The sequence below is a fragment of the Pinus tabuliformis genome, chromosome X (genome assembly GCF_031772625.1).
Source record: "Pinus tabuliformis cultivar Carrire ecotype Pingquan chromosome X, CPIR1, whole genome shotgun sequence".
Classification (NCBI taxonomy): domain Eukaryota; kingdom Viridiplantae; phylum Streptophyta; class Pinopsida; order Pinales; family Pinaceae; genus Pinus; species Pinus tabuliformis.
In genome coordinates, this window is record NC_142308.1 from 1,323,574,715 (window position 1) to 1,323,602,176 (window position 27,462).

Consider the following 27,462-nt stretch of genomic DNA (forward strand, 5'->3'; position numbering starts at 1 on the left):
TGCCTCGTTTGAGCAATAATTCCTACTGCAAGCATCTTTGAAAGCTCTTTTTGAACCAAAAGGGCTAACTTAGGATTTATTTGCCTAAGCTTTTGACGAAAGGGTTTAGCATTTTCATCTTTCAAGGGGATAATGTGCTCCATGACATCTTCCCTATAACCTTTCAATTCATCATAAGAAAATGCTAAAACATCTTGATATTCATGAAGTAAATTGGTTAACTTTTTCCTTTCTTCATCATTAGTACCCTTACCAATTTTGATAATCTTGGGATCACTAGAGGTACCAATGTTTACCTCGATGAATTCGCCTGGATCCATTTTATTTTCCTCTTTCATCTTTGTCGCATCATGCCGATCAAAGTGTTGTTCTAAAGAAACAACATTCATAGGAGTAGGATTTATAATATCTTCATGATCATTAGATCGATCCTCCTTAGAATCTATTTGAAAATTTTCACTCATCCAAATTATCAAGAAAACAGATCACTTGTTTCTCGTTGTCAAAAACTTGCCAATGCTCTGAGTTATCAGGAACAGAAGGCCTAAATATAACTTCCATTTTTATCTTATCCATGATCAACCCATCAGATAACTGCGAAGTAGAAGCAGCTACAAGTTCATCTGCCAAACTATTCTGTTCTCTCGGGATAGCCTCAAGGACAAGGGCATCAAAGTATTCCATAGTATCCCATACAACGTTTCAATAATTCCTTAACTTTTGATTTTTACATGTAAATTTATTTTTAATTTGCATGATAACTAAGTCAGAATCCCCCTTAATGCTAAGCAACTTAACTCTTAAAGCCTTTGCCAACTCAAGACCCAATAACAAAGCTTCATATTCAGCAACGTTGTTGGTTGCTTCAAGTTCGAATCGATAGGCAAACTTGAAAATATGACCAAGGGGAGATTTTAATACTATTCCTACACCTTTACCATGCCTAAACGATCCACCATCAAAATACATGAACCAAACTTTATCCTTGAGATCCCCAATCTTTTTATCAACCTTATCATTTGGAAGGACCATGGAATTAGACAGAATAGCATAATTCCCAATGTCAGATTGTTCTTTAATTATCTCATTATGAGGTCTCTTAGGATCTTCAACATGGAATCTTCTCTCGGGCTCTCTATTAAGTCTTACAAACCCATCACCTCTAGGAGAAGGAATCATAGCATATGACCAATTCATTTGAATATTCTCTCCTAGATTAGAGGCCCATTCATACCCCAAGCATCAGGCACATCAACGACAACAATGTCCATAATAATCATAATGTCAGGGTAAACCAATAAATGAACTTGTAAATCCTTGATTAACCCATGAACTTCAATCTTCTTAGAATCCATGGCACATATATTGTAGTAAGGCCTAGAAACTCTTAAATTAAGTTGTTCCATGACCCTCTTGGTCATGACACAAGCTGATGCACTAGAATCCAACATACAATTATTCAATTTATATCCATTAACCATCAAAGTAATAAAGAATGGTTGATGATCCTTGTTATCTGAATCCAAACTTTGCAAATATATAGGAGCATCCTGATAATCAGCTTCAGGTGCCTTCTGTTGAGAAACATTCACTTGAGGAGCTTCAATAGCTTTTAGTAACTTAGCCCTTTGGGAAGGAATCTTCGCAATCTCAGTGACAGGAACCCAGATTTTTGCATTATTAAACCAACTTCCCAAATCGATATCTAATCCAGAGTTTGAACCTAGGTTAAAAATTCGAGGGGGAATTTGATTCCCACTTTGATCTTTATCCCTTCTTTAATAAGTTAAACCCTTACCTTTAGCAATTTCCAGGACTTGCTCTGGAGAAGACTTTTCACCAAATAATTTTACCATCATATTATTTTCATGCTCAAATTATTTATACTAAAAGCTAATGTGGAAGGCCTAAGATCTCGACTGTTTTCCTTAACTTCCATCCAATCTTCCATAGACAAAAAACTCTTTACCCACTACATTTATTTGATTACTTGCCCCAAACATTCCATTATCAAAAATGCTTTTAATTGTGGGGCAAGTAGCCTCCTCATGAAGAGCATCACACACCCGACAATAAGGCAGAGCTTCATTGAACAAATTAGTAGATTCAAGCAGATTAGGTGGTCTCTGCTCACTAGATTGAACTTTCTTCTGCCAATTATTATTTTGATTATTATTATTATTTCTAGGTTGGAAATTCTACATTTGAGCTCTTTTCATTTGAATTTTGAACCAACCTAGTCTGCAAAGTAGTTATCTCCTTAGCATGGTTAGAGATTAATTTTGCTTGGTTAAGCTCCATGCTTTCAATTTTTTGCAGTAATTTTTGAATAGAGTCGTCATCAGATTCTTTAACCTCTTTTCCTTTAGGTTCTTTCAATTTTGTTGAAGCCCTCTCAAAACCTGGGATTTCAGACTTCCCATATGCCTTCTTATCTTTTTCAAGCTCTACCACTAAAGCTTGACAATCCATATAATAAGGAAGTTTATCACGTCTTAACTCATAAGAGGGATTGGGGCTAAAGGCATCAATATAGAAGTCCCAAAGAGATTTATCAGGAGGTTTATAATCTTGAGGTAATTCTTTAATAATATCATTGAACCTCTTATTAAATTCTTCTGTGGTCTCATTTTCTCTTTTTAATGATACTGATAGCTTTTACGAGATGCATTTCTTTTCTCTTATCTCCATACTCTTCCTTAAAGGCATTAATAATCGATTGCAAAGAATCAAATGAATTTTGAGGCTTTTCTGTAAACCAATCTAAAGCATCCCAGTCCAAGATAAAAACAAAAAGGCTCATTTTTACATCTTCATGATTATAATTAGCAGCCCTCGCATACTTACCGAGCCAAGAACCAAAAGATTTCAGATGAGTATTAACACTAATTGCATTATTGCCTTGAAAGGAAGGCAATTTATCCATCCCATGGTTTGGAAAATCATTGGGATAACCTTGAATGTTAGCAAAGTTACAAGGGGCAAACACGTTCATGATGTCGTGCTCAACCGGGTTAGGAAAAAGCAAATGGATATCAAAGAGAGCTTCTTGTCCAAGATTAACAAGAAGGGTACGAGAAGAGAGTTTGTGTAATCGTACTCTGAGAACCCTTTCAAGATCAGGAGCAGGATTAACCAAATTGCTTGGATGTCTTCTACTACACACTCTTGTAGAAGATAGAGAAAGTGGAGTCGCCAGTCGATAAGGAACCACGGACAAGGAACTTATCTTGGCAAAAGATGAAAGGATGAGAAGAATGAAATGAGATGAATGTCGAATGTCATAAAGCCAAAGTCCAAGAAATGGGTCCCTGACAACGATGCCAAAAAATGTTGTGCCGGATGATGGGAAGAATAAAGATGAGATGATTGAAACGATGTCGAGGAAACCAAGGACAAGAAAAACTCTATCCCCGACAACGACGCCAAAAAATGTTGGTGTTGCTAGCTAAAATGAATGATAGAAAGATGAAAAATGAGAAATGAGAAGAATGATGAGGAAATGTCATTGAAACACTGAGAATAAAATATCCCTGACAACGGCAGCAAAAAATGTTGTTGCACAAAGTGTCTAGGCACTCCGACAATGCTCAGAGTAAGGGTTGTCACTCTTAATCCTTACTCACTCCATTTAGACTCTCTCCTAGACAAGTCAAGAGGGGTAGCCCCTAGGGTAAATGGATGAGGATAGCCTGTGAAACATAGGCTCTAGGAGATTTTAAGGATGAAAAACTTGATGAATTGTAAATGAGTCTTGATTAACTCAGATGAATAGAATAAACGCTAATGTAACCAAGACACGACCACAAGATAGAAATGATTATAGACCAGTGCCTTTATGTTCAATTAACCGTAGATTAAGTAAGAAAACAAGTTATCTAGAACAATTTTCCGATGTGTGACGAATAGTGACAATCATGAATGATCAATATAAATGCCTAAAAATCTATCATGCAAGAGATTCTAAATTTAATATGATTTTCATTAATGACCCAGATATAGAATTTAATTAACTTTCTCCTATAGCCAATATGATTTAAAACATTAATCGCACCTTGACCATAGAAAAATCATGAAAATTGAATTTAATCACCAAATAACACCAGGGAACTTTAAATTAGAATTTTAATTATTCCCTCGGCAATTAGTTGAATGATGAAATCAAAATCTTTTAATGTGATGGAATTAAAATGAATCAAAGTTAGAGTGAATCAAAGGGTTAAAAATTAAAATTTTAATGGGCCATATGCCACATTAAAATATTAAATTTGAAAGCGCAAATCCCTTTATTTTCAATCCAAAGTCACACAAATTTTAGATCTTTTTAGATTTTTTTAAACATGTTTAGACTTTTTTAATGTTTTAGATTTCTATATTTTTGAATCAAAATCAAAATCATAAATTAAAACATAAAAAATGAAATCAAATCAAATATTAAAAAATAAAAACCAAAAGCAAAATCAAATCTCAAATAAAAAAAAAATATTCTAACCTTAATCCTAATGCATACACAAATGACATAAAAGTCGAATGAATAGAAAAATAAAAAGAAACTAACTAAACTAAATAAATAAATAAAAGAATCAAGCCCAAATTTCAAATGAAGAAAATAAAAGCTATGCTAACCCTAAAAAGTCGATGCATAAGAAGTAAAAAAGATGCAAATCGAAATGTTTTTGTTGTGCGATTGCTGGTATTGACGACGAACAACAAAAGAGCTCGAAGGGGAGAAAGGTTTGGAGGAGCCACAGGTCGATGGCAAGGAGGTGGACGCAAATTTGAGGGTTGCACAAAGTATGCGTGGAGTAGAGGAAAGCGATGAAGGGAGTTGTTTGCGGATGGAGGAAGGAGTTGCGTAGGTATGGCAGCAGGCATAGTTTTTAAAACCGGAACTGGTGACCAGACCGGTCCACCTAATGAATTGGTTTACTGACCAGATTCCCAGAACTGGTCTAACCGGGACTGGTTTGGTCTAAACGAACCGGTTTTAAAAAAATACATTAAATAATTCATTTTTAATGAAACAAAACTATTTTTAAGATGTAAAACCATGATTCCAACCTAATAGAGACAAAATATGCAAATTTTGCTCATTTATATACCATGTAAAGGTGAATATATCAAAATGGCACCGAGTGCAATACATATCATCGACAAAATAACAAAATACATAAGAAATGAGGCTCTAAATGGCCTATAAAGTACAAAAACAATGCTGCAAGCTATGAGGCCATTGGCCTACTACAAGTCTACAGTGTACACATGATCAATCATCAAGTTCATCACCACTACTAGACACAAGATCATCATCAGGAGCTACATAGCCATCATCTGGTTCAGAGTCTGAGGATGCCTCAGCCTGATCTCCAACATCATCTGGTTCAGAGTCTGAGGATGCCTCAACCTGATCTCCAACCTCAGTATCAATGCCACCAATGACAATAGAAGTGGACCTAATGGAAGCACGAGTTTGTCGACCTGCATGACTAGTGCCTTCCATTGGTTCTTTGCCTTTCCTTGATGCCGCTACTGATCCTAGTTTTGATGCCACCACATAATCTGCGTCATCCCCCGCTAAAGCCATGTCGATATCAAAATCAGCCTCAAACACAGGTTCTTCAGTCTCCTCCACCCATTCTGATGTTGGATCAATATCGTCCAACACAATGGGATCTAGATCAGGAGTTTTGCTCATCATTTGGAGCTCCGATTGCATTTATTGTTTACCCCCAAACCATGAAATCCTAAAAACCATTAAGTCTGCTGAATTTTGAGTGAAATCTAAAATTCTAGTTTCTCCATATGAAATCCAATGAGGTTGAAACCACTCTCAAACATCTTGCGTCATTTCATGGTAATGCTAAAAATTTAAGTAAAAGGATGAAAATGAAAATTAAAGGAAATGTCACTTTTACTTTTAGAATTTAACATTACCATTAATTGCCAACATTGTTAGGGTTGAAACACCCTTAGTTTCCCCCCAAAACCCCTGAAACACAGTAAAAAATATGCTTTTTTAACTTTGCGGTGGGCGTGCCTAAAACCGGCCGGTTTTGGACGGAATTGGTTGGTTTGATACAAACCGGCCAGTTCCATCCTAAACTGGTCGGTTTTCACTGGTTAGGGCAAAAAAATGGAGAAATGGGCATTCAAACCGGGTTTTTTGGCCAGTTTAGACCGACGGGCTTGCTAACTGGCCAGGTAGACTGGTAACCAGTTTTTAAAACTATGGTAGCAGGGTTATTTTGCGGGGAATGAAGAATGCTTGGGCAACGGATGAGGATTACGTACAATAGAAGTGGAGCAGCAATGGGTGCGGATTTGATGAAGGTGGGTAAGGAAACTGTGGGCAAAATGATGAGGAGCTGCGATGGAGCTGCAGAAGGAGCGGAATAGAGCTGGACGGAAGGAAGGGTGTTCAACGACAATGTTAGGGAGCATACACGATAGTAGCGAGGAGGATGTGGATAAGTTAATGGGCGAGTTTTGTCCTATTGTAGGTTTGCGTGGAGAAAAAACGCAACACGTAGAGACAAGGAGGAGCTTGAATGGAGCAACAAGGGTTCAAGGAGCTGGCTAGCATGCAAGAAATTTTTATAAGAGTAAATGCAGGTCCAAGAGATGGCAACAAGGGGTTTGCAAATTTGCATGGTAGGGAGAGCAATGGAAGGACACAGAGATGACATGAAATCCTGAAACGCGGACAGAGAGAAACCCAACAGAAAACATAGCAGAAAACGGTAGCTGCAGAACCCAAAAAAATTCCAGAAAACCTTGATTAAAATGTTATACTTCTGCTTTAGCTTTATTAGTGAAACCCTTAAAAACTTTTCCAGATTAAATTTTTTTTAAGCCCTTAGACTACAAAATTAATTTGAACAATATTCCTGCAAAATGATGTTGATGAACCCCAGAGATCCATATCTTACCCTCCAGGACATAGATCTAGACTCTACACAGTTTTCTTCTTCAGATCTGTAGTTGTACGACAACAAGAAACACCCAAACAATGCATACAATGATAAAATTAAAACCCAAAAAACCCCAGTCAGAAAACCAAAACTAATTTACAAATCTATGCACAGGAATGAAAGATCTATCAGGTCTGAGGAGTGTGAGTTCAACTTCACTCCCAGATTTGATAATCTAAGGCTCTCAACAGCCAGATTTATCAATTTCACACATAATTTTTTATTTTTTTATTTTTATTTATTTATTTTTTTTAATTTTACAAGAGGTGCTTAGTACAAAACCCTTCATGCATGACCAATAAAAATCTTATGATAAGCCAAGGATCAAATTAAGTCGGGCTCTTCAGAAAACACGGATCGAGAGTTGGCTGGTCCAATAGAAAACTTCCCCGAACGCCCGATGATCTTAAAATTGAGACTTTCTTGCAAAACTTAATTCAGCCATCAAAATAGAGAGAGAAAATAATAATAAAATTAAGATAAATAGAGATACCTGCTATTACATTCAAAATTTAAATTATCACTTAAACCCCAACGACTGAGCAAGATAGCTGTATTCAAATCACTCTTCAGAAGCTATTATCAATGGCTAAAAAAAATTTACACATGAAAAACAACACATCTTGCAGTGTTTCCATGAAGAGTAACACCAACGAAGATTAACCCCAAAGTTTTTCTTTATTATTCAAAAAAGGATTACACGAGAGCTTTTTGCTAAGCACACGAATCAAAGGTCGGATGATTCAACTAACAAATGACTTCCTATTTAAAGATAAATCCTGTAATAGCTAGTTTGAGTGATCCTCGTCAAAACAATCTCGACCTTTGATTATGATCAAAATTTCTTTTAATCTCATCCGTCAAAATTTTAAATTCTTGAGGAAATTCGAATTTTTCAATTAATTAATTTCCTCAAAATTTTGACTTTGTCTTAACCCCAGGGATCAAAGGCTTAAAGTTTATCAGAATAATTAATCTACCTTAGTCTTGGGACCTTTTAAATTTTGATTTTTAAGGACCGACGAATTTTGCCTTTCGAAAATTTAAATTTACTTGGGACCTATTATTAATTAAATTTCTGGCTTAGGATTTTAATTAATTTTTGTCCAAAAAATTTAATTAATTAACCTATAAGGAGATAAATTATTTTTCCAACTCTCAAGACACTTTACATCACAATTTTCATATTTTTTACATCTCAAGTGGGAAAACCCACTTGTAAAAGACCCTCACGGACTACCCATTTCTGTGACACAAATATAATCCAGCAGACCAAGCAATTTGTAATAAATTAGCCTAACCAAATAGTTAGGATTATTCCCAAATTACTTTTACATAGACTCGATCTAGAACACTAGGATTCGCCTAAGATTCTAGCGACAATCCATTTTGGCTTTGGGGTAAGACTGAAGGAAATCTCTGCCAACCATATGAGAAAGGATCGGTGAGACAAAAAACCTTCCGGAATGTAGATCGTCACTAGAAAAGTAGGTTTACCTAGGCAATTACATACACGACATGGATCTGCTGAGATTATTTACATTATGCACACGCAGAAAGGGTTTACATAACATCTTGGAAGTGAAACGGATGATGATAGTTATACGACATGGGCACATCGATTAGGTGCTATCCCTTTTGCGTAAAAAGGGGTGTACTGCTATGGGTCGTTGACACGTAGTGGTCAACAAACCCACTGACCAAGCAGGAAAATACAAACTTCAGGAAGATGTCATCTTGGCAAGGAGCGTCATTATAGAATCTGTTAGGGATCATTTAATTCTCTATATTGCTGATCATCAATCTTCCAAGGCTATGTATGATGCCATTATTGGATTGTACACTATCAACAACATCAATTAGTCCATAAATCTAAGGGGTCAACTTCACAATATCAAAATGACAAAGAATGATATGGTGGCATCATACTTCGTTAGAATTTCTCAAATAAGAGATCAACTCAAAGCCATTAGTGAAGAAGTATTTGACAAAGAATTGGTAGCTATGGCTTTTGGTGGTTTGTCTAGATCTTGGGACCCTTTTGCAGCAAGCACTTGTGGAAGAGAAAATGCACCTACCTTTGATAAACTATGGGCCTCTTGCACTCAATAAGAATCAAAGCTCCTTTCTAGAGGCTAGATTGAAGATCCAAGTGAAGAAGCTTTTGCAACTCATTCTAAGAGTAATAGAAGACCTAATTTTGGAAGATTTCAAAGAATTTTTGTTAGAAGGGAAAATTCATTATCTGCTCCAGAAAGGGAACTTGCTCCACAAATAGGACCTTCTCCTCCCTCTTAAGATAGAAGAGATAGAAAAGGCAGATGAGATTTGACAAATGTTCAATGCTATCATTGCCAAGCATAAGATCGCTATGGAAGCGATTTTCCTCAAAGGAATCAAAAGAATGAATATCAAAGGAATGGAGATCGAAATATGAAAGGGAAGCATCATGCTTCTGCAATTGACCTTGATGAATCCTCTCATAAGAGGAGGCCTATAAAGAATGATTCTGATGATGAATACTCATTTTATTTTATTTTTACAGGTTCTATTGCAGGTCATGATGAAATATGGTTGGCGGACAGTGGTTCTTCTAGGCACATGACTGGAAGTTGAGAACATCTCTTTGAATTGGTTGAAAAGAAGATATGTTAAAGAGTTCAACTTGGAGACAATGGCAATGTAATGTTCCAAACTAGGAAATATAGTGAATATCAAATACATACACTAAACTACAACAAGGAAATCCATAAATGCGAGCACAATTTACTCAAGCAAGTATAAATCAGTGAACCATATGATAGCAGCCATAAATCTGAACCATTTTATTGAATGTCAAACTAGAATTGATGCACAATGGAGTGAAATGTTAGAACATTGTCTTGCTACTGCAGGAATGTAAGATGCAAGATGAGAATCTAGGTAAAATCTCCAACTTAAATGACCCAATTTGTCCAAATGCACTACTCATAATTTTTTGTTGTTGTTGTTCCTGGAGGCAAACTGTGAAAACAACCCTTTAAACTGCTCTAAAAATTCTGCAAAATTAGTGAGAGGCCCCTCACACCCCAACCAACAAAACCCAAAAATTGTTTGGCTTAATTCCAGCTGACCCGGAATACCCAAATTAGTGTGAAATTCCAAGCTACTGGGTTCTGCGTCCAACTTGAAGGTTCTGCTACAAATTATCTCCAAATTCCTCACTCAAACTGTAGGAAATTCCTCTGCAAAATTTCTCTGAAAATAAGTGTGAAATTCTAGCCCAAATCCTACGCAAAATACCCCCTCCCAACCACTTGTTGTATGTGCCCAGAGTACCCCTGTGCAAGCCCTAGAGAAGAAAAATCGGCCCTCCAAATAACTGTCTTCAGGCCGGAAAAACTCGTCCTCCACAAGGAATTTTTTTTGCAAATTCTCTAGCTTGTAATCCACCAAATTCCTGCCTTTCAAAAATTCCTCTACTGCGTCCTCCTAGAGCTCGCACTAGCTGAATAATCATTGTAGATTGGCCCTCCAAATCTTGTATTCTTCTCTCAAAGCCTCTTCTAGAGTGACACTTAAAGTCCACTGAAGAAGAGATGGAATTCCCACTTGGAAATTCCTTGTGCTAAACAGCCTGAAGACTCTGCTACAAATTAGCTCCAAATTCCTTCCTCAAACTGCTGGAAATTCCTCTATAAAATTTCTCCAAAAATAAGTAAAATTCTAGCTGAAGTATTGCACAAAATCTCCCCTCCCAACCACTATGTTGTATGTGCCCAGAGAACCCTTGCACAAGCTCTAGAGAAGAAAATTTGGCCCTCCAAATAATTGTCTTTAGCCCAGAAAACCTCCAAGGAAAAACTCATCCTCCACAAGGGAATTTTTCTGCAAACTCTCTAGCCCAGAATCCACCAAATGCCTGCTCTCCCAAGCTTCACAAATTCCTCTACTGCATCCTCCTAGAGCTCGCACTAGCTGAATAATCATTGTAGATTGGCCCTACTTTCTTTCTGCCCCTTTTTGGTTTTACAGTTTCTTCAAACCCTTCCCAAAACAGAAAATGTTCCCAAGTCCTACCTACCTTTCTCAAGTGGCTTTCAATCAATAGTTTAATCAGACCTTTATGATATATGAAATGAGAAGAGGCATTGGGTCTTTCCCTAACCCTAACAGACATGTGCTTCAAACTCATCAACAGAAAATAAGGAGTGTTCATCCTGACCTAACCTGCGATGTGGGCAAGAAACTGAAAGTGGTACAAATTCACCCGGTTGAAGCATCCCTTGCATGTGAAGTAAGACTATGTGATACGCATGGGACAATGCCATTCATCCTTCAACTAGGGCCTCTGTATTTATGAACGCCAACACCTATCCTTAAACTCATCCTTCAGGAAAAATGGCACATCAATTCTGGCCAAAACATGACTTTTGAAGTTTCTTTTTCCATTTGCAAGGAGGTCCATGAATTTTGCAATTACTTACTTGGTAACAGGAAAAGAGATTCCCCTGAAATTAACTTGCTAACCATCAAAACCCTTCGCAAAAGCCCTGGCAACTTGATTGTGATACCTGTGCAGTGGAAGAAGAATTGCTCCCACCTTGCCTCTCGAAAACGTTGATGAATCTCTAGGTAGACTTCAAGCAGGTCCAAACCTTTAGGCTCTACTCTGTGTAGCTTTTTTCTCTTTCCCATAGCTCTCACCATCAAACACTAGCACCAAAAGTGGGAGTGGGATTTGATCTGGGGTTTTCGGGATAACTTAACAACTTGTCCTCTTTTGGCGTAAAACATACAACAAGTTAAATAATGTGTTATACATGTTTTACCATTTGAAGCAAATTGTTTCAAAGCACGGCCATTGGTAAATCATATAATGAACTTGACAGGCGATTACAAAAAATCTTTACGTGCAATTATGACTTTTTAATCGAAAATTACCTCTCGGTGGCGGAACCCAGAAACCCATCACGTCACATCACAATATGACTTATCAACACTCGCTTGATAGATCATTGTTCATTTGCTGATGTGTGCTTCATCAACGCATTTTAATCCTGACTATCCAAACTTAATATTTTCTTTTAATTTCCAATTTTACAGATTTGCACTACTACTTTTGTTGAAAGCTCATTTTTATTTTACAAATCCATAATAGCGCTGATATTCCCTGTCAGTTCTTTTACACTGTTTTTTACAAATTGGCACTAACACTGAAACTTCCAGCACCTCAAAACTATCAACTAAAGTTGTGATAACACGATGTATATTCCATGTCCCTATAAAATATAGAACCTTAGTACAAAGCCTTGCTAAGTACTCTAGATCAAAGGAAACAATGGGATTTGCAACCACTGTCACCTTAAAATTTGTTCCCATATTGTTCTGCGGATGGATGTTATCTCCACAAGGGAGGTTTCCCCAACAGATCTCGGAGATTAAGAAGCCTACCCTCCAAGGATTTTGGTAAATAAAGACACAAGGATAATATTCAATAAGGTAGGGTTTTGGGTGAGATGATGTAATGTGTTCAAAGGACCTATGCTTAAGTATAGAGGGATAAGATTGTCATGTAGATACTCAAATAGATCCCAAATACATGCCACCTTTAATTTTAATGATTGTTGTGATAAATTAGAGTTTATAATAAGAACAATTTACAAAGAAAGGTGGTTTTCTTTCTTTCCCTCTGAAAATATGTAACTCTTATTTTATTATTTTTTTAGGAGGCCCATTTTAGACCTCAAATTTCCCCCAATGGATTGCTTAGTTTATTTCTCATTACAGAATTATATTGTTCATGATGATGAATCGTGAGATGTATTTCTTTTTTATGTGATTTTGTATTAGCCTGCCTACTGGGGTTTAAGACTCAAGACAAATATCAGAATTCAATATCTATGTGCGATCTATCATATGATATCTTATATATCTGATATAGCAATTTTATTTTTATATTTATGAGGTAATTTGTTTGTTTGATGTTGTCGTTGCTTTAGATGTTTTAAAGATGAAAAAAATGAACATTTTTGTTTATTTTTAAGTTTGCCAATATTTTCTAATATCTTATCCTTTATAATAAGTTATATTCCAAATCCTTGATGACATGTTCACTGACGTGATATTTCAAGATTGGTTTTTAGAATATTATTCATGTTATTTCACTACTTAATTATGTAATATATAAAGACATCATATGATCACAAATTGTGAATATTTCATTCAGATTATGATTCTTCATTGATATTATTGACCCGTTTGCTTAGGCGAGTTAGAGAGGAAGAGCGATTCAAGTGGGCAGCCACACGAGGTGTTGATGAAGAGGACCTTGTAGATGATTTATCAGAAGACTTGAAGAAAGACATTCACCATTTTCTCTACTTAAATCATCTAAAAAAGGTAATGTTATTAAAATTCATTTGGATAATGTTTGGTTCACATAGAATTAACATTAGACTGACTTAATGCAAAAAGGTTTGAATATTCAACTCATTGCTAACTTATAAATAGTTTTTAAAAAATTTAACGCATGAAATTCAGTTCTTAGCTTCTTGTTTCACATATTTATGATTTTTGTAAACTCATGGAGCTTCTATTACTAAGTTGCAACATTGTAGGTGTTGATGATATAAATGATAGGTTGGATTCTTAGTGATGCAAAGTGACTAAGACCATAACGTCCTAATGAACATTGTTGAACCTAATTACTTTGGTGACCATATCATTTGAGATGAAAAATTAAGAGCTACCACTAATACACCCCTGATGAAGAACATAATTGCACCCCATGCTAATGGAGCTAAACCGGACATGCAGTTTACACAAATGCATGCATCTTCTTGAAGGATACTTCAATTTTGCTTAACTAGCCTAAGGTAAACTAGGGTGGACTCTAATTAATGAAAGATCAAATAACTTAAACTGATTAGAAACTGAAGGTTCTTATTTTAAGAAGCCAGAAGATGATTAATATCTTAATATCTCCCACCTTATTTGGGACCTGTTATGGGATTAATAAAAGTTATGAGACAAATGCATATTTTTAACACAAAAGTGAAATCGTGTTATTCTTTTTACATATAAGCGTTTCATTGAACTCAACATTCATGAAAGCATCCTTTTTTCTTATACAAGGCAATAGAATAAGCGTTACATGCTTAGGGATCTTTTAAGATATAACTAGGTATTTAGCATTTAGAACAAATGGTATAAATGTCCAAAGGTCTCCAAGAGATATGTGGGGATGAAAGAGAGTAATAAATAAGCATGAGAGTGGAAGGAATTTGTTGGATAAGTTAACTATAGTTAGGGAGGTTGGTCTACTCTAATTCCCATGGAAGGGTTGTTGTGAATCAGTATTTCCCATAATTTTCACAATTGGTTAGTTCTTTTAAATTTTTCAGAGCATTAAACAGAACATTAAAACATTATCACATCATAGACATATTACAAATGGGATTTGTCTCAACAAACGCTTTGCATTATGTATGGTTTACATACAACTTTACCAGTCAAGCTGGAAGGAAGTATAAAACTCCCCAAACCTGAAAATGTTTGCAAACTAAGTCTGCAGGAGTCCTCAACCTCCCTGACAATCAATCAACCAACCAATGCTACCTCTCTGCCACAATTCCCTGCTGCTACTACTGCTACCCACTGTTGTCACTACTGTTGTTGTTTTCTTGTTGCTCCAAATTTTTCTGCTGCCACTTCTATCTAATGTTGTCATTGCTGCCACTCATTGCTACCTCAGTTTTACTATTGCTCACTGCTGCTGCTGCTATCCTGTTGCTCCTGCTGTACCCTACCACTCTTGCTGCCACTAGTTACTGCAGCTGTTGTCTCAACACATCATCAATCACACTCTTCCTATTGTTCACTTTCCACCTCTGCTCTTCACTGTTCCACAATCACATGTTGCTAAATGTTGGACACCTAATTCTCTAAGGGTTGGTGTAGACGCTGAACAACCAAAGGGAGTCCAGGGGACCACTTGGAATATGAAACCAAAGGTCATTCCTATGTATTATAAATATGTATCATTGTGAATAAGAAAAGTAGTCTAATGTTTATCTTTCATATTGCCTGCGCCATGTATGTGTTTAACATGGTATCAGAGCGGGCGATATCCAGCCCTGCTCATATTTGTGACACTTCTTTTATGTCCTTTCTGTGCATGTCAATTCTGCATTTCATGAAGGTTTTCTTAGCTAAATTCTAGCTATGATCTCTGCCCTGTAACTGTGATTTTCTCTGCTCCTGCAAACCAATGGAAGTTATTTGGAAGAGCGTTTCTGAGCGAGTGGGCGTAGTCTCGAACTGCATTTTGTGATGGCTGGTTATAGATTTCTCTAGATGCATTGAGCATATCTGTCTCTATTGGCATTCTCGATGTGCATCGGAATTGGTAATACCACTGCTCCCATAGCAAGTTGGCTCCGGTCCACTACCTCCTTGAAGAGATGCTCTTGGTGTTTGAAGTCTTGAAAAATGCATTTGTTAAAATTGGCAACTAGGGCCAAACTCCATGTGGACCATCTTATTTATGGAAGCTGATATTTTTCTTGGATTCCTCTCATTGAGAGGTGTAGGATTGATCTAAAGATCATTCGATTTCGATAAGTATTCATGGAGTTATGAATTTATTTGTGTTATAAGACAATTCGTCAAGGTCGACCAGCAACCAAATAAACCCCACATGTGCTCAACGTTTTAGTATAAAAGGAGATGACTTGAGAGTCATTTCACACACACTTCACTCTTGATTTCTCTCCACTTGTTCTGGGTTTTAGTGTTAAAGAAATCTAGGAGGAAGTAGCCCTAAGGCACAGGAGGGAAGGAGGCCTACACGCTGCCCTTGACAAGCCCTAGACGCAATCTTAGATTATCTACACAGTCCTAAGGAGAATGCCCTAACGCTGCCCTAACCTAGAGGACGCAGTCATGAAGAGATGCCCTATCCTCCACATTGTCTCGAGGGTAACCTAGCCATAGTCAAGAAAAGGATATACGCTGCCCAAATAGATCCTAGCCACAGCAAAGTCATGGGTATTTTGGAGGACCGAGCTGCTATTAGGAGGGTTGAGGAGCTGGGCTAGAAGGCTGCAATCCAAGGTCTACTTCAGCAAAGGAGAGGCGACGTTAAGGTCACCCTTGTGACTGTTTGAATTGGTAGCAAGTTCTATGTGAAGGGATGATTAAACTATACGCCTGTAAGTATTGTTTTGATAGTCAAAACAGCCCTATACATGGAGTTGTAGGTGTCTCCTCAAACAGCGAGGTCACTTACCTTGTAAAGAAAGGGAGGCCACATAATTCAAGGTGAGTTATGGCATGATTGTTGGGCTGTTGTAGGTTATAGGAGGATGCCGTAACCAGTGACTGAACTTTGTCCATGAACAACAGTACAAAGGTATGTATGTTCTCCATTAATGACTTGTGTTGGGTCCATGATTTTGGATCAGTTTGGATGGGATATGCTTGCAGCCTATAGTAACCAAAGTGGAGGGGCAGGCTTGGTGGTTAGATGCCCTAACAGTGGCAACATCTACAGTGATTTATTCGACACTTGGAGAATCTATTAGCAGCCATGTGGAGTGGTTTCTTAGGTGTTGGATACTACCACATAGGAGCAGCAATGTCACTATCAATGGGACAACAATGGTAATAGTATGATGGCATGATGCAATGGGATAGCAACAAGCATGGTGCTGCAAACTCATTAGGACGGCAGCAAGGTACAATATGCCAAATAGGACAGCTAGGCAAGTGTGTTTAGTACAACATGGTAAATGGGACAGCTAGGCAATGGTGCTTGGTGCAGCAAGCTAATGGGACAACAAGCCTGTGATGTTTGTTGGAGCATAGCAAATGGGACAGCAGTATGCCAAACATGGAATGGCAATGTCACTAATAGTGGGACAACAGCAATGGAACATGGAACCACTATGGTAGCATGGTGCAATAATGGCACATGGGACAGCAGTAGCGACGTAAGGTGCAACAGTATGATGTGTGCAGGATGGTCATGAGGTCCAGCATAGTGATGATGGGTGCAACATGGTGTAGCACGGTGAGGTGCAACATGATGACGAGATGCAGCACAATGATTGGTGAAGGAGTCACCTTGGAGAATCAGTTGAAGTAGCATGTCTTCAATTGAGTTCAGCCATCTCATGTATCATCTTCTTAGAGATGATCTATGCTCTTATTTAGATAAGTGAAAGTGTTGACTTCTATTATAAATGTACTATGCCTCTCTCTCTTTGTTGAACTATTGAAGAACATATAAGAAGAATTGATGAAGGGTTTCCCCACTTGGGGTTTGTCCCTAGATCGCACATCTTGTGTCCTCTTGTCTTGGCTTGTCTTATGTGATCTATGTTTATGTTCTATTTGCAATTTACTTTAATGTTGATGTGATTTCTAATCTGGAAAAGATATTGAGCTAACTGTGAAAATTTAAATAAATTGCTCTAAGCATAGAACATACCTAAAATTTGTTGGAAATAATACTGAGAGGGGGGGGGGGCATAGTTGCAGGAAGCGCCCCCCCCCCCCCCCCGGATCCTAGGCCGGAAGCGCGCTCCGTACGGAAGCGTTCAGGAAGCGCCCCCGGAAGCGCGATTCCGAAAATTCCGAAGCGCGATTCATCTTTTTTAAAGCGCTTCCTGGTTTTTAGGAAGCGTGGGCCCCGAAGCGCCGAATTAGCAGCATACATGCATTCCATCAAAGTAAGAAATACACAGAGCCATAACGAAATAATAAGCAGATGCTGGCATTTCCAGTTAGCAGAAAAAGTTTGATATACTATTATTCCAGCCATATCAACGAAGAGAGACTATTTCGCAAAACAGAGACAAGAATACACAACAAGAGTATTACCACTAGAAAACCACATTCACAAGAGCACACGCAGCAGGCAGTGTTTATGGAATCGTCTGCTTCGGGGTTTTCTTATAATAAATAAAAGAATTCTGGGAGCTGCTTTCTGCTTCCCAAAGCACGGAAGCTTTTTGGATAATTGCGCTTTGATGCTGAAATTAAGGGGATCATATCCTATTATACAACGGAAATTTTCTTAACATTGCTCTCTGGAAAAAACTAAATTCTTGCTTTTTCCATATTTATTTACATAAAAATTATTATAAATGTGTTTATTTGGAATGTGTGAATATATTACCATTAAAAGCACTGACACTTTTATACCAAAATCATAATCGTGCTTTGCCACTGAACTTGAGGGGATCGTATCCTATCATACAACGGAAATTTTCTAAACATTGCTCTCTCGAAAAAGCTTAAAAAAACTATATTCTTCTTTTTCTCCCTATTTATTTACATAAAAATTAGTATCAATGTATTTATTTCGAATAAACTAAATTCTTCTTTTTTCCATATTTATTTACATAAAATTTGTTATAAATGTGTTTATTTGGAATGTGCGAATATATTATTTTAATAAAATTTATTTTTATGTTGAATAAATGTGTATATTTTGGAATAAATTTTTCAAATTTTCAATTTAATTATTAAAAATTATTAACCTGATAATAAGATAAATTATTAACGGGATAATAAGATATAATTTTGATAAAATATTGTAAATCTTGATTTATGCAAAAATATGCATGTTTTCATGTCTTCTACAATTAATTTGGTATTTGGGATGTTCGTTTTGAGTATAAATGCAAAAAAATATAAAAAAAATATATATATATATAGCAGACGCTTCCGCGGACGCTTCGCTTCCTAGATTTTTGGAAAATGACGCTTCCGCGCTCCCGCTTCCGCTTCCGCTTCGCTCCCGCTTCGTGCAACATTGGGGGGGGGGGGGGTGAATCAGTATTATCAAGTTCTTTTAATAAATCTTCCTTATTTATACTTTGAATTATTTTTGTATGTCAGTACCATAAAATAATGAGCATGAACAAGAAAAACAGATAGTCACACCAAAGAACACCAGATATAAGGTGGAAACCCAATGTGGGTGAAAACCACCTACTGCAATATGTCTCTATCTTTTTCAAATTAGAAACTCCTTTTACAATAATTTTGTATTGGTGCAGTCCTTTACCAGTACGCAGGCTGCAACCTGCAGAGAGCTACAACTCTCTCTCGTTTTCCAGTCACTCCTGGAAGGGAGCTACAACCATGGTTTTAAGAAACGGCCGTTTTGAAACCGAAACGGCCGGGTTGATCCGAGCCGGCACCTCAAACATTGAAACGGCCTTTGGAACGGTCCGGTCGGCCGAGTCAGCCATGACTCGGCCGAGTCATTGAATGACTCGGCCGAGTCATGGCTGACTCGGCCAACTCGGCCGTGTCCATACTAACTCGGCCGAGTCACAAATAGTGGCCTGTAACACTAGTAAAACAACAATTTAACAATTTTTTAGTGATTTTTTAAGGTGTTTGCTGATTGGTTTGGAATCCAATGTGTTGTATGAATTAGTTAAATGTTATTTAGGGTCCATTTCCCCCTCCCAAACCTATTTAACACACTGAAATGCTCTGTACTATTGATATGCTATTCAAATTTCATGGTAATGTTAAATTCTTAAAGTAAAAGAGACATTCTCCTTAATCTTCATTTTCATCCTTTTACTTAAATTTTTAACATTACCATGAAATGACTCAGGATGTTTGAGAGTGGTTTCGGCCTCATTGCATTTCATACGGAGAAAGTAGAATTTTAGATTTCATTCAAAATCCAGCAGACTTATCAATTTTTCAGGATTTCAGGATTGAAGGATTGCAATGTTTCCATTGACTTTTGTCATGTATTAGGGTATGGAACTTGTATTTAATCAAGAGCACCAATCCCTCTATGTACTTTGATGTTAGTGACATTGGTTGTCGAACTCCTCTGGGATTCGCTCCCAAACCAGGAGCTTCTTAAGATGTCGCTCCCGCTCCCGTTTTCGCTCTCGCTCCCCACTTTCGCTCCTACTCCCAAGTAATACTGAGCCAGTTGATGTTGGCAACTCTAGCAGTAGCCAATAGTACTGGTCACAAACTTTTGTTGTAGAGGCCATTTATAGCCTCCTTGGTTATGTGTTTTTGTTTTGATCTCTATATCATCATCGTGTATGTATTGGACAATGCACTGGGTGCCATTTTGATATAATGGATATATTCATGAGCCTACTTTGATCATATGTTGTCTTCTATCTATATTCTAATGCTGTGTGTTTGGAAACATGAATGAAAATCTTTAAAATTATATGTTTTTATAAAAAATAAATATTTATTGTATTTTTTACAATGACCGAGTCATTGAATTCGAGCCGGCCGAGTCGATACCGAGTCGGAGTCGGAGTCGGAGTCGACCCTCGGCCGAGTCGGAATCGGAGTCGGAGTTTTAAAACATTGGCTACAACACCCTACTTCTTTTCTTTCAAGGATCAATTTTCATAAATTTTCAAACTGGATCCATGAACATCAAATGATCATCAAGTACAAGTAAGTCACCCAGTCAACTGCAGTAACCAGATCAATAGTAACAGTAAACTAAACCCAGAACACCTTATCAACAGAGAAAAGTCAGTCAAATAAATGCCTTAATACAGATCCGCAGTTTTTCTTTATCTGGGCTGCGGGGCTTCGCACTTCACCTTCTGTGCCTCTGCGTATCCACGCAGAGAGCGTTCCTCTGCACCGCGTACCCACGCACCTGTGCCTTCAATCGCGCCGCGTACGTCTACTGTGCCCTCGCACCCACTGCTTCTATCGCGCCGTGTACGTCTACTGTGCCCTCGCACCCACTGCTTCTATCGCGTCGCGTACTTTCACTGTGTCCACGCACCTGCCGCGTCTGTCGCACAGCGTACCTCCGCGCTTCTGCTTTCTCTTCGCTGCGAACCACCGCACCTGGACTTCTGTCGCGCTGCGTACCCACGCACTGCGCCTTCTTCTGCTATGCGTACCTCCGCACTTGCACCGTTAATCACCTGCGAACCTCTGATTAGGGCCAAATTGGCAGTCCACCAGTGTGCCACAGATAGTCAGATGCCCAGATCTGATCATGTGCCCGAGAGATCACACTTCATAGATTCACTTTCAACTTCACTTTTATATAGATCAAGCTTTTAAACCGATAACCCAATATTTCAGATCTTAAGATATTCAATTTGCAAAAAGATACCTTAGCCAAGTGATCTCCTTCCCTATTTATAGTCAAGCCCTTATTCACACCATGGGACAAAACCATCAATAACCAATACAAGGGATCCAAACCGGGGCAAAAATAGATCCTATACCACGGGCCAAAACCATAGAATCAAGAACGGCGGGCTAAATACCACGGGCCAAACATAAGAAACCCCACGTGAGCGCGCTTCTCTGCCTTGAAGTGAGTGAACTGGGGTCCGCACCTCATGAACGGGTAACCTGCGGGTATGTACGCACTTTATCTATGATATTCCTGCGGGTCCGCAGCTTTTGTATGGTGTACCTGCGTACCTCTTATTTTCCAACATATTTTGAGAGCCTTAACAGAGCATTGCCGCTTAAGAGAGTTGCCATCAAGTACAACACCTGTAACATAGAGCCATAATGCCAACAAAATTAACATGGTATCAGAGTTGAGGTCAAGACAAAGCTCAAGCAAGAGTGAACGAGCAATCACCGCAGACAGTTGGGAAAGGACAAAAGGAACAATGCATTCCTCGTCTCTTTTCAAATTCACCAAGGGTGAAATTGATGCAGAGAATATTATCAGAATGGCGTAGTGGAAGCTTCTGATGGCCTACCTAAAGATCACTTCAATGGGAAGTGTGGATCTAAGGGTGGAAGGAAAGTCAAATGCCTTGGATGTAATAAGTTCTGCAATTATGCGGAGTGTCTGAGGTAGAGACACATCACCTGATGATGATAACAATAATTCCAGGGACATCTTCAATGATCAGAGGAATGACAGGAATGCAGGTTATCAAGGAAATCACCAACTCTTCAAGAAAGCAAGGAACCCCAGGTATGAAGAATCAAATGTTGTTTTTGATAAGATAAAGAAGCGTTATCTTGTATTGGCCCTCTCCTTCAAAGTCTTTGGGAATCTGGATTATTGATTGTAGTGCTTCAAGGCACTTCATCGGATAGAAGGGTGCTCTCTCTAATTTGGTAGAGATGGAAACAATCGTGAGATTATACTTGGAGTCAATGCCACCTATCCTGGAAAGGGTGTAGGGAATGTTACTCCTCAAGTGAATGAGGGTAACTCAATTCATTTACAAAATCTCTTTTATGTACCTAATCACAAGAAGAACCTGGTGTCCATTTCGACAATGGAAGTCAAAGGTTTCAGGGTGGCATTCATCGATGGAAAGGTACGTGTTTGAAAATGGAATTTTCAAAGATGCTTTTGAGTTCAGGGTTGGAAATTTGTATCAAGTTGCAAGATGGTCCATTGGGGACCATTTCAGTCAACACATCTCATCTATAGCACCGAAGGTCTACTTATTATGGGGCCCTACCCAATGTGAGTCAGATGGTGACAGGGATGCATGAATTCAAGAGGAGCATGAAGGTACATGTTTGAGATGTATCGAAGGAAAATCTTACAAGGCGACCATTCGCCTCATGTAGTAGGTCCACAGGTTTGGAACAACCGAGGGGTTTGAGATTCATGATCAGGAATCTCATGTATGCAGGTGGAAGAAATCCCTCTATGGCTTGAAGCAAAACACCTTTGGCATAGTATGAGAGGATTAATAATTGTCTGATAAAGCTGAGATCCAAACCATTGCTTGAAGGTTTTGGATGATAGACCTCTCATACCGACACCTTGTAAGAACGACCTCTTTCTGATAGGTGCAGACCCTCTCATTTGTAGAAGTAAGAGGGTGTTGGATTCCGGATTAGGAATAGTGAACTAGAAGCCCATGACTACCTCGATGGAGCTTAACTTTCAGAAGTTATGTGGTAGTGATGCTAGACCAGATTTGGGAAATGCCTTTGAGTTCCATAAACTTATTTGCATTGATGTTCTTGGTGAACTTCCGTTCGAACATATGTTTTGCAGATAGCATGATGAGCGCATATATGGTTGAGCCTCACTCTATTGGTGCCAAGAATCTTCCGAGATGTCTTCAAGGCACAATCTCTTATGGATTGAGATACACTGCCGGAAATGTGAAGCTGCGTGACTATTCGAATGCTGACTGGGTAGGCAGTGTGGAGGATCGCAAGAGCACTTCTGGGTGCTGGTTCTCTTTGAGTTCTACTTGATATTTTGGATGAGCAAGAAGCAGAAGACATTTGCTATAAGCACCGCTGAGACTGAATACATAGCTACAAGTATGATCTCGTGTGAAGCTGCCTGGTTGTGGAAGCTTTTCAGTAAGTTGTTTGCACACATGATGGATACCACCGTGATCTTCTGTGTCAACAAGGGGGGAATTCGATTGTTGAGGAATCCCGTATTCTATGATTTCTCTAGCATATAGACATCAAATGCTACCTTATCTGGGATATGGTACATCGATGAGCGAGGAGGCTCCATCACATTGAGACTGATGTATAGGTCGCAAACATTCTGTCAAAGCCCCAGGGAAAGGTCAAATTTGTGAATTTCCCGAACGACTTGGAGTCGTTGAGAGACCCTCTTATGAGGGTCTTATATGATGCATGCATTGAGCTCTGGGAGCTCTAGGGTGCTTGGGGTACTTCTTGGACAAACAAGCAACCATATGGCGACTCACCCTCCCTTAATGGTGTGCTATGTACAGGGTGAATGGCCTAACCTTCCCTTGTGACACCCCGTGGCGACTTAGGGACAGGATGAGTCATTCTCCTGTCGAGGCATCCCACCCATGTAGTTTGGGACTCATAGGAAGTACCTCTCATCTGGTCAATGAGTAGGGAAATGGGGTTAGGGACCATAGTAGTACTATCAATGGATGCATCATTGTATCTACCATATTCCCTATGCTAGGATGACCTCCATTGATCTGGGATCAATATGAGTGGTTTGAGACACTTTTTTGTGATATTGATCTGAGACCAATGAAATTGACTCCAGGTCAGTAAGAGTGTGTTAAATTATGGTATGTTCTATGCTTAGAGCGATTTACTTATTTTTCTTCTTATTAGCCACAGATTAGCAATCACATGTATATTAAGTAAAGTGCAGATACAACATTAAATGAACAACAAAAAACAAGCCAAGACAAGAGACACAAGATGTGGCGGCTAGCCAGGGACAAACCCCCATGTGGGGAAACCCTTTGACCAAATCTTCTTTTATCTTCAATAGTTCAACAGACAGAAATAGTACAAAATTTGAATTCTGTAATTTTATATCAGCAGCAGCAAACCCTAGATCAGCAAAGTCAAACTTGGTCAAACTAGCTGAAATTGACCTCTAAAATACTTGGTCAATTTCCATTCAACTTTTCCTCGAACAACTTGAAGAAACGACCCTTGAACAACCCCAAAAGTTTAGTCAATTTGCAGATTTCTGAAGTCAACTTGCAGCCCTAAACTAGGGCAGTGAACACCGATCAAACTGGAGGTCAAATCACCTCGATTTTCATGCCAAAAATTGTGGCCTGCCTAGGAGAGGCAACCACACCCAATCCGCACTTCTGGAAGGTCAACGCTGGTCAAAGAGATGACTTGCTAACCTAGCGTCCTCCTTTCTGCGTCTTCCTTGCCCTAGGATGTCTTCCTTTCAGCCACATGTGTGAGAGAGAGAGAGAGGCTCCTTTTATGCATAGGAGAGAGAGAGAAGATAAGTGCATTGAATTGTCCAAATGAGGAGAATGCTCCTTGTATTTATATGCAAACGTTGAGGTTGAAATGACATGAATGTTGGGCTTTTGAGCCTACATAAGTTCGTTGGCCGACCTTGACAATTTGTCCATAATCAAAATAAATTCATATCTCCATTAATACTTATCGGAATCAGATGATCTTTAGACCAATCCTACATCTCTCAATGAGAGGAATCTAGGAAAAATATCAGAAGCCATAAATAAGGTGATCCACATGGAGTTTGGCCCTAGTTGCCAATTTTAACACTCCCTCTCAACTAGGGAGAACTTCATTTGCAATCCGTTAGACCGTCGCTGCTATCCATCAAATGCATTATCCTGTACAGCTTGACCCCACTCTGCTCTGCTCTGCTTTGCTCTGCTCGAACTATGAAGAAGAAGAAATGATCGAGGATGTATCATACCATCCTCCACTAACCCGAAGTCAGTCTCAGAGTGTGAACCACTCTCACTGATCCCAGATCATTATCATTGATCCCAGATCAATGGAGGTCATCCTAGCATAGGGAGTATGGTAGATACAGCGATGCACCCATTGATAGTACTACTATGGTCCCTATCCTCATTTCCTTGCTCATTGATCTGATGAGAGGCACTTCCCATGAGTCCCAAACTGTATGGGTAGGATGCCTCGACAAGAGAACTAATCATCCTGTCCACAGGAGAACGAATCATCTTATCTAGTGGATGCCACGGAGAACTAATCATCCTGCCCTACAGGAGAACTAATCATCCTGCTCCACAGTTGCCACGGAGAACGAATCATCCTGGCCCACAGGAGAAATAATCATCCTGTTCCACAGTCGCCACGAGGTGTCACAGGGGAAGGTTGAACCTTTACACATAGTGCACCACCAGGGAATGGTGAGTCACCCTGTGGTCACATGTCGCTCCAAGAAGTACCCTGTGCCCCCTGGAGCTCCAAGAGCTCAATACATCATACTCGACCCCCATAAGAGGGTTTTTGAACAACACCAAGTTGTTCTCGGAAAGTTAGGAATTTGACCTTTCCTAGGTGCTTTGTCAAAATGTCGACGACCTGTTCATTTATACCGATATGTTGGAGCCTTATTGCTCCTCGCTGCACCATATTTCGAATATAGTGGTACTTGATATCGATATGCTTGGAGTGATCATGAAATACGGGATTCTCTGATAAACGGATCTCGCTCTGGTTGTCACACAGAATCACGGTGGTATCTAATGTAAATCCAAACAGCTCACTAAAGAGCTTTCGCAACCAGACTGCCTCACAGGAGGCCATGCTATCAACAATGTACTCTGCCTCGGCGGTGCTCAAAGCCACCGACTTCTGCTTCCTCCTCATCTAGGATATAGAGGCGGATCCCAAAGAGAAGCAACACCTGGAAGTGCTCTTTCGGTCCACCACACTGCCTGCCCAATCAGCATCAGTATACCCAAGTAGTCTCACATCTCCGGCGGTGTATCTCAACCAAAGAGTGATTGTGCGATGAAGATGTCTCAACAGATTCTTGGCACCAATCCAATGTGAGTGGTGAGGCTCAACCATATGTTGACTCAATGTGTTGACTGCAAAGCATATATTTGGACGGGAGTTCACCAAGAACATTAATGCTCTGATGAGTTGACGATACTCACTAGCATTTTGTAAAACAGGTCCGGTAGAACTACCGCTTAACTTCTTGAAGTCAAGCTCCATCGAGTTAGTTACAGGCTTGCAGTCTACCATGCCAAATCTCTCCAATATCTTCACCACATATTTTCCTTGAGATAGGAAAATCTCCCTTGGTTTTTGCTAGACTTCCAGTCTTAGGAAATGTGCATAAGTCTTAGGCCTTTCATCTCAAACTCAGAAGCCAACTTCCTCTTACATTCGTGAATGAGAGGGTCTACATCTGTTAGAAAGAGATCATCAACATATAGCACTAGTATGAGAGGCTTGTCATCTATAACCTTAAAGTAAAGGTTAGGGTTGGCTTCACTCCTAGTGAATCCCAGCTTCATCAAGTAGCTATCGATCCTCTCATACCATGCTTGGGGTACTTGCTTTAGCCCATAGAGGGCCTTCTTCAACCTGCACACATGAGATTCTCAATCATAAATCGTAAATCCTTCGGGTTGCTCCACTAGACCTCCTCTTTGATCAAACCATGTAAGAACACAGTCTTGACATCCATCTGATGTAAGTTCCATCCATGTGAAGCAGCAAGGGCTATGATTGAGCAAATGGTGGTATATCGGGCAACATGTGCAAATATCTCGTCATAGTATATCCCTTTCTTCTAGGAGAAGCCACGAGCGAGAAAATGAGCCTTATACTTTTCCGCACTTCCATCAACTGCATGCTTTATCTTGTAAAGCCATTTTGAAGTGACAATTGCTTTGTCTTGGGGTCTGGGGACCACATCCCAAACATCGTTTTTCATAATGGACTCATATTCCTCGGTCACAGCATCCTTCCATACTTGATGCTTGACGACATCTGTGAATGATGAAGGCTCATTTTGGATGATCGTGCTCATGATGGTGAGGTATCCTTGATACCTGTTCGGCTTCTTACTTTCACGGAAGTTTCCTCGGGGTGCAATGTGTCCTTCAGCATCATCAAGTGTCCCCCTAAGCCATGAAGGCCTCTTTCTAGAAGAGGAAGCCTCTTGCGGAGGAGGATCAATAGGATCCATAGGTTCTTCCACATCGGGCATCGTCTCATCTTCTTTTTCCTTTGGTTCCCCGGTGTCAGCTTCTTTAGATCC

The 27,462-nt window shown here is 39.1% G+C and overlaps 1 protein-coding gene across 4 annotated transcripts in view; it reads left to right on the plus strand.

The window, feature by feature from the left end:
- The window catches only part of LOC149144963 (putative cyclic nucleotide-gated ion channel 20, chloroplastic), a 481,236-nt gene that overhangs the window by 383,064 nt on the left and 70,710 nt on the right, over nucleotides 1-27,462 (plus strand). For all 4 annotated transcript variants that reach the window (XM_089446392.1, XM_089446393.1, XM_089446390.1 and 1 more), the window contains one exon: nucleotides 13,220-13,352. In XM_089446392.1, coding sequence (XP_089302518.1) covers nucleotides 13,220-13,352 — 133 coding nt within the window. The remainder of the gene's footprint in view (nucleotides 1-13,219; nucleotides 13,353-27,462) is intronic.